Source organism: Sander lucioperca, chromosome 9, assembly GCF_008315115.2.
Source record: "Sander lucioperca isolate FBNREF2018 chromosome 9, SLUC_FBN_1.2, whole genome shotgun sequence".
In the NCBI taxonomy this organism is placed as follows: Eukaryota; Metazoa; Chordata; class Actinopteri; order Perciformes; family Percidae; genus Sander; species Sander lucioperca.
In genome coordinates, this window is record NC_050181.1 from 26,203,639 (window position 1) to 26,212,423 (window position 8,785).

General features: G+C 43.0%; 1 protein-coding gene across 2 annotated transcripts in view; it reads right to left on the reverse strand.

The window, feature by feature from the left end:
- Positions 1 to 5,143: 5,143 nt before the first annotated feature.
- Positions 5,144 to 8,785, reverse strand: part of oc90 (otoconin 90) — a 41,778-nt gene continuing 38,136 nt past the window's right edge. Inside the window, exons 17-20 of one of the 2 annotated variants that reach the window (XM_036005516.1) lie at positions 8,131 to 8,302; positions 7,578 to 7,684; positions 6,485 to 6,758; positions 5,144 to 5,675 (exon numbers count right to left, since the gene is read on the reverse strand). In XM_036005516.1, the coding sequence (XP_035861409.1) occupies positions 5,336 to 5,675; positions 6,485 to 6,758; positions 7,578 to 7,684; positions 8,131 to 8,302 (893 nt within the window). In that variant the 3' untranslated portion in view covers positions 5,144 to 5,335. The remainder of the gene's footprint in view (positions 5,676 to 6,484; positions 6,759 to 7,577; positions 7,685 to 8,130; positions 8,303 to 8,785) is intronic. The other variant, XM_036005517.1, reaches the window with a different exon arrangement.

Consider the following 8,785-nt stretch of genomic DNA (forward strand, 5'->3'; position numbering starts at 1 on the left):
ATATCATTGACTGATTTATTATTTCTTGCATCATTTTTCTTTCTCACTTTACGTTTAGTCGACATAAAGCCCCAAAAAATTAACGTAGCCATCATAGTGTTTAGCAAATCAAGCTAAACTGTTTCTCAGCCTGAATATGCAAACTGACCAGTTGTGCGGGAATTTCTCGGTCTCAAAGTCGGCAAATCTGCCAAATTCTGCTCTGAGTGTAGCGTAATTACAGTTTAAAAACCCGTCTTTTTGGTTTGGCGCACAACCAGACGGGTCAACATTTATTGTAAACCTAAATTGATATGTGGGCCGGGTCAAAATTTGCACGGGGCCCGGATTTGGCCCGCGGGCCTTGGTTTTGACATATGTTGTTTAGAGCCATTTAGGCCTTTTAAAAAGCAGAGAAACATTTACTTTCCAGAGTGTGAATCTGGCAGTACAATCACACAGATCTCTGAGGTTTGATTGAGGTTATTTGCACAACTTCTTGCCTTTGTCCGACACATGATGAAAAAATAAATATATAATCAATAGCTGTCAGAGTCTGTGACACACAGCTCGTAGAGACTATAAAGGCACTTTAAAAGGTTAGCGCTTGATTGCCCCAATCAGGGTCAAATCACTGACTACTTCTCAGAGTCCGAATCCAGAGACAGTTGTCTGCACATCCACCGGATCATTCGCCAATCTGCCAAAATGCAAACAAATACAGTATAGGCTAAAAACTATCGATACTGTTGTTTCAAGGCCGATATCGATACAGATTATTAGTAATTAATGAAACCGATAACGGATATTTGGAACCAGTATGCATTCACAGTTAAAATGAAAATCTTTAAGTCAAAATTATAAACTTTGTTTAAATGCTTTAAGAAAGTATGAAATAAAGATGAAACTCTAAACATAATACACAGTCAAAAAAATCAAGTAAACACAGTTTGTCTGCAGGTGTTGCAGACGGCTCACAGAGATGTACCGGGCCATTCTAGAGCACTTTTTAATAATTAACTTGGTAACACTTTACTTGAAGGTATCGACATAATCATGACATGACACTGTCATAACTATGACATGACACTCATGAACGTGTCATAAACGTTATAAACAACTCATAACCGTTTATGACTTCTGTCATTAAGTGTCATTCGGTTTTTGTCGTGACAAGTTGACATTGTTTGGGTTGTCCTTATTAAGACAACTTGACATTAACCAGGATGACATTATGTCAAGTTGTCATGACAAAGAGATCCTCTGGTAATGTCATCCTTGTTAATGTCAAGTTGTCATTACAAAGATATCCCAAACTAATGTAATGTCAACTTGTCATGACCAAAACAAGTTCTGGTAATGTCACTTTGATTAATGTCAAGTTGTCATAATCAAGACAACCCAAACAATGTCAACTTGTCATGACAAAAACCGAATGACACTTAATGACAGAAGTCATAAACGTTTATGACTTGTTTACAACGTTTATGACACGTTCATGACAGTGTCATGTCATAGTTATGTCGATACCTTCAAGTAAAGTGTTACCATTAACTTTATCGGTTATCAGTCATTTAAAACACAGACACAAATGATCTGCAAACTGCCATATTATCGGCCCAAATAATCGGCGTGGAGTGAATCTGGTCCTGAATCTGTCCGGAGCTGCAACTTTCGTGTCAATAGTTAAATCATTAGTACAGAAAATGATCTGAGAACAGCCGAAAGCTTAGCTGGATGCAGAAATCAATCATCAGTCTGTGAATGACTCATCTCTGCTACTTTTAATAAAGTATATTTCATAGATATATAGCTTGATTAGCTCAGTTTAATAACCGTCATTATGAAACATGATGTTTGCACTTTGATCACTGTGTACCTGGTACTATAGCAAAAATGAATCGGCACAGATTAGTGTGTTGATCATCAGAGGTATTTTTCCCCCAATGTTTAGTTTGTGAAATGTTGTATTCAAGAATAAGTGCGTGTCAAACTGTCAAAAGTCCCTCCTGACCGGTGATTAAAGTCACTATCAAGTCTTAAAATCCTACCACTTTGCTTTTGTTTTTGAACCTGGACCCTGTTTCCCCATGTTTGTGATGGGAACAACAATCTTTGACATCGGTCCAGTATTAAGCGAGACCGTAAACAAGCTACAAAGTGAGTTTAACGGGCAATTATGTTCAATTTCCGTCCACTGAAAGTGTTGTATTTTGCCGCTGACAGGCTCAGATTATTATTCTAAGTGTCTGACAACATTATGAAAGGATCCCTATAGAGATAGACCTTTTAGTTAAAGAGTAAGATCCTTTTAGTTTAACCTGACACAGCCCTGAAATCTCCTTCGCTAAAACCGTCTTGGTTCGTCTTTCCACTGTTCCAACCATCACCACTCTGGTTTGGTTGAAATAAACCCTTAATTCACCCATTTACATGTGGAAATATGCTGGCTCTATACACGCTAAAAGTACTGTTTATTTACATGGAGTCTGGTGGAAATATGCTGGCTCTATACACGCTAAAAGTTCTGATTATTTACATGGAGTCTGGTGGAAATATGCTGGCTCTATACACGCTAAAAGTAGTGATTATTTACATGGAGTCTGGTGGAAATATGCTGGCTCTATACACGCTAAAAGTAGTGATTATTTACATGGAGTCTGGTGGGTTTGGGGATAGCGATCTTTGAGTGGACGCACACTGACGGTGAACATTTGCACTGTGTGATTACGTTGCAGCCCGGTTCACGTCTGCCGGTTTCTCACTCAATACTGGACCAATTTCAAAGATCTTTGTTCACATTAGTCACTTAGACATCAGTGCTTGGAGAAACAGGGTCCAGGTTGGAAAAAAGAAAACGTAATTACCCTTTAAAGACAAAAGAAGAAATCAGTAAAGAGGGGTGAAATCATTTCGCTGCTGACATGCCTTACTTCAGAATGCTGGACACAAAAAAAAAAATCGCTTTAAAAATAATAAAGTGATGAACTTTTTGTTCACTTTTTAAGGGGGACTTTTTTCAGTTTCATCGCTGAATTCTGCAGAACAGAAGAACAAAACCAGCCGAGCTTCTGATGATGTTTTCTTATGTTTGTGATGCAGCGGTTTGTGTCTTTGTGCCAGTTTTAGAGACACCGTGTCTGTGTTCAGCCTTCACAGCGAGCTCGGCTTTGTTTCAGACCCACTGAGGAGTTTAACCACTAACAGCGCTGGAGTTCTGCTCAAGTCTCAGTTTGATTTAAGAGCCGACAATTTACTATTTTGTTCTGATGGTTCCACATGTGCAGAAGCCCTAAATTCACCTTTTTCCACAGTTTACAGCCATACAAACAGCTTTGACTTTTATTTTGTTTTGGTGACGGAACTTTGACTTTTTCATTTCATAAAATGTTTAATCATAAATGAAATAGCGGAGTTAGACAGTTTGTAGGTTGAAACGAAAAACACTCAGATCTTGTGAGTTAGGGTTAATTCATTGATTCCAGCGCTAACGTGTTCAGAAAAACCTTCAGTTTACCTTCAAAATCTGTCAAAACTTGTTTTTAAAGGGGAACTATACAGTTTTTTTTAGCTTAATTTACCTTAACTGAACAGCTTCGGAGTCATTGGAATGGTTATATGACTTTTGTCGAGATGAATGGTGGTCGTCTCGCTCCCCCCTAGCGCCTGTGAGCGGAAAAACCACCCTCGCAACTTTGGGCCGGCGAGCCGCCAGCCTCAGCATCAGGAAGTATAGCGTGATATCAGGTCTCGTGATGTAACAAATTGCTTCACAGCACTGCACACATCCAGGAACCGGCTAGCTATAAGAACAAGGTAGCCATGGAGTTTTTCACACTATCGTCATGGCTGAGCCGGCAAAAAAAGAAGCAGAAAGCTAGGAAAGCATTGTCGGAGGAACAGAGAAAGAGGAAACGGCAGACTGACCGAGAGAGGAGTCAGACACAAGTAAACATAGGAGCTGTAGGGGGGGCTCTATAGAGAAACCTGTAGCGGAGCTCTATAGAGAAACCTGTAGGGGAGCTCTATAGAGAAACCTGTAGGGGGGGCTCTATAGAGAAACCTGTAGGGGGGCTCTATAGAGAAACCTGTAGGGGGGCTCTATAGAGAAACCTGTAGGGGAGGCTCTATAGAGAAACCTGTAGGGGGAGCTCTATAGAGAAACCTGTAGGGGGAGCTCTATAGAGAAACCTGTAGGGGGGGCTCTATAGAGAAACCTGTAGGGGAGCTCTATAGAGAAACCTGTAGGGGGGCTCTATAGAGAAACCTGTAGGGGAGCTCTATAGAGAAACCTGTAGGGGGGCTCTATAGAGAAACCTGTAGGGGAGCTCTATAGAGAAACCTGTAGGGGAGCTCTATAGAGAAACCTGTAGGGGGGGCTCTATAGAGAAACCTGTAGGGGGGGATCTATAGAGAAACCTGTAGGGGGAGCTCTATAGAGAAACCTGTAGGGGGGGCTCTATAGAGAAACCTGTAGGGGAGCTCTATAGAGAAACCTGTAGGGGGGCTCTATAGAGAAACCTGCCAGCAAAAAGAGAGAAAACAGTGAAGAAATGGCCCAAACTGCATAGCGCCCCTTTAAGTAAACGTTTAAAAAAAGAAAATATGTGGAACCAACAGAAATGAAATGTATTTAAATGATTTCCTTTAGTGGCAGCAGAGCCTCAGCGCTTTATTACAAAGCCTCTATTTAATGGTTAGTTGTACATTGAGATTGATGTTCCAGACATAAATAAATTGTTTCTATCAATACCAGCGAGCTGTGATGTCTTTATTACAGTTTTTCTTTTTTTTAAGAAATATGCAACACATGGATGTTTGCTTTTATTTATAGTTTTTCTTTAATGTGTTCTGGAGAGTTGTTTCATGTCACAAATCTGTAAAAACAAAAACTTATATAAATTGAATTGTATAAATTACAACTTCTGTTATTGGGAACAAAAGTATCTGTTAATGTTAATTAATGTTATGTTAATGTTGTTAATGTTAATCTTTAAACAATTATTCACAATTATTATTGGAAAGCAATACATTCGCTTTTTAGGGTTTCCTCCAGAAAAAGTAGTTTAGCCCGGTGGCAACGAGGGCCAGTTGGGGCCCGGTTGGGGCCCGGTTGGGGCCCGGTTGGGGCCGGTCACAGCAGATTTGGGCTCTACATTAAAGTCAGTGCTAAACTCTAACTGAACGTCTATGTCCCAAGTTTCAAACCGAGCCGCCCTTCTGTGACTGTAGTTTAAAATGTCTTAAAGAAATACATTACCAAAAAAAAAAATCCCAGTGGCTTAGACCTGGTGGGGGGGCAAGTTAGGCCCAGTGGGCCACCAGGCTTGCGATACACTGGGAGGAAACCCTGCTTTTAGTTTCCCTCTTCCCCTTCCTCTTCCTCCGCTCCTCCCCCCTCTTCCTCTTCCTCCTCTCCCCCCTCCTCTTCTTCCTCCTCCTCCTCTTTCCCCCCGGTCTCCCCTGGTCCAGTCCCCCCCGGTCTCCCGGCTGGTCTTTGGCCCTGGCTCTGCCCTGCACTTGGCCTCTGGTTGTGGGTTTGAATCCCGCTGTGTGTCCCTCTGGGCGGCTCTCTGCTCTCCTCGCTGGAGGGAGGAAGAGGAGGAGGATGAGGAGGGGGGGGTGTGGAGCTGGCGGACCATCCAGCCAGAGGATTCTTCGGCGTCTCTTCGTCCTGCAGGTCAGAGTCTTCATCACTGCAGACAGACAGTATGTGTGTGTTCATCGATACGTTCTGCAAAACGCCTCTAAAACAGAGTTATACTCTATGTGAAGGCCTGTAACAAGACCTTGGAAAAAGACGGTAGAAGGAAGGAAGGAAGGCAAGAATAGGTCGAAAATAGTAAACAAACAGTAGAAAGAAGGAAGGCAACACTAGGGCGACAAAAGTGAGAAAAAATTCAAATAAGTGATAAACTTTGAAAAAAGTGACAAAAACTTTGAAAAAAGCAGGAAAAAAACTTTAAAAAAAGACAACATTTTGAAGAAAAACAGACAGTAGAAAAAAGTCAGGAAGAAAGGCAAGAATAGGTCAAAACAAACGACAAAACCTTCAAAAAAATGTGACAAACTTCAAAAACAGCAACAGAAACTTGTGCACCATTTAGTCCTCAAACGTATTTGTAAAATAAAAATGAATGTCTGACTTCCTATCAGGAGAAAAACACTTATAAAAAAATGTCCGCACCAAATTTCATGATTTTTTTTACCTTCATCCCAATCATGGCGTTCCTTTTGGGGGCGCTATGGAGCCCGCTGGCCACGCCCTAGTCCAATAACTACACAACTACAGCTCTGACGTGCCAGTTTTTGTTAGTTTTCGAGAATCCCAAGCCACTCAAAAATGGGATTGCGCAAAACAATAGCTTCCTCAATCTTTCCTAATAAAGTTTTGTAGAGATTAACAAAGCCTGACCACGGAAAATACAAAGCTATTCTTTTTTTATAATAGACTAAAATGCACTGATCTGCTTCCTTCTAGGATTTGAGTTCCTTCTCTTCTCACCTGTTATGCTCTCGGCGTGGCGGCGGTGTGTTTGTATCCGTTGATGTGTCCCGGATATTCCCGTCCGAGTTTCCTCCCTGCGGCTCCTCGCTCTCCTCGCTGGACTGAGGGGAAAGCCGTGGTTTGGGGGGCCTGCTGGCCCGGCGGCAGGGAGGCGCGGGGCCGCGGCACTGCTGCGACGGCAAGCTGTGGTTAAAGTGGGCCGCTGCCATGCACTCGGCCGTCACTTTGTCGCACACGCACTGCAGCTTATCGCAGACGGAGACGCCCTGACCTGAGGGACGACACGGGACACATCCAGCTTCAATCAGTCAATCAGTGTTAGTCCGTGTTGTTTCTAAATAAAAGGTACGTTTGGCCTTTATTCTACTCTTTGTTGAAGTGAATTTGGTAGAGCACGTATCGACCACCAAGTCCTGTCAACTAAGGCACAGATTACAAGACCACATGACTCTTGAAATAAATAAATAGACTCAAATCTAGTGGAAAACATTTACATCCTGCTGCCCACAAGAGGAATTAGATTTTAAAGGTCCCATATTCTGCTCATTTATAGGTTCATGCTTGTATTTTGGATTTCTACTAGAACATATTTACATGCTTTCATAGGCGCCGATACCGTGGGTGCTCCGGAGCTCGAGCACCCTTCAAAAATACTGAGCACCCACGGAGGAAAAACATAAATCAGCGCCTATGCATGCTTTAATGTTCAAAAAACAATTAGTTTAGCGCCTGTCTCTTTAAGACCCCCCTCCCGAATAAGCCCAGTCCTGACGGCTTGTTTAAAGATACAGTTGGGCTGTGTGGATTAAGCTTTTTTATACTTTAACAGTATTTATTTATCAATCTGCTTTATAATAATATTTTACAGTATGGGACCTTTAAATGTGTAACACTCAGCGGTGGCAGATGCAGGTTAATCTGGTTCCTGTAGATGTTGTTATTGAATGAAATCCTCCTTTTCGGGAAGCTAACGTGAGATCCCCAGAACAGATTTGATGTCAGATTCAGGAAAAGGAGCTTCTGTTGTGACTTCCCTGTTTCCCTGTGCTGTAACCTCTGGCTGTAGCACACAACAACGCGCCGTACTCACATCGAGGTTTCCCGTTGTCGCAGGAGACGTGAGCGTTGAGCTTCCTCTCTGAGCGGCAGCCCATGGAGCCGATCTGCTTCAGGCAGCACTGATGGAAGAAGCAACACCTGATGAAGAGGAGGAAGAATGTTCAAGGTTGTTTAGGTACGTTTTATTAGCTTCAAATCAGCCTCGCATTGCCAGACCTTCCTCCACAGCGCTGCAGAGGAGGGTCTGGCTAGTCCACACAGCATTCCTGGATGGGAGGAAAACGTGCTGTGGTTTATTGCCATTTCTTTAAACCAATCACAATCGTCTTGGGCAGTGCTAAGTGTATGTAAAAGAGTAGTTTGTTAATTTAAATGTCTGTAGCAATGACATTGTCAAATCATATCTTATTAGAGGCAGTGTTGCATGGACGTAGGAAAATTATGACCTGTTTAAAATGATTTAAGACCTAGAACACAATACTTTTTTTGGCCTAACATTTTGATTTTTAAATTTTAAACTTTTTAAGGCCCCGCGAAAACCCTGTAATAAAATGTATCACTGCTTATCCTCCTCATGTGCTGACCTGTCCAGCTGGTCCTGAGGCTGCCCCCCGCCCTCCTGTCCGCAGTAGCAGCCGTACATCTCGTACTCGTGTGGGCACCGTCCCGTCAGGCAGTGCAGCATCTCCCCCAGAGCCGCCATCTCCCTCCTGGCTCGCCCGTCGCTGCCGAACACGGTGAAGGAGCGGCTGCATTCTGGGGAGATCGTAGGAGGAAACACAGGTACAGGGAATGCATTTAAACTACTGAACAAAGGGATTTGGACATTGTAAAAATGCAGTTAAGATCCATTAATTAAAGGGCTATGGACGGATGATTAAAGGTGCTGTAGGTAGGATTGTGAAGATCCAGGACTTAGCCAAAGAATTTGAACATCAACAACTTCTCAGTCCCTCCCCCCTTTCTGCTAAAGCCCAAAACGGTCTCCTAAGCCCCTCCCCCCACAAGGGAGAATGAATGCGTGTGCATGAGCAGTGATTGACACACAGTTAGACACCCCCCTGGCCCTGATTGGTGCATCTGAACAGTTAGACACCCCCCCCCCCCCACCCCCCACCCCCCGGCCCTGATTGGTGCATCTAAACAGTTAGACACCCCCCCTGGCCCTGATTGGTGCATCTAAACAGTTAGACAACCCCCCTGGCCCTGATTGGTGCATCTGAACAGGGAGCTGTGGAT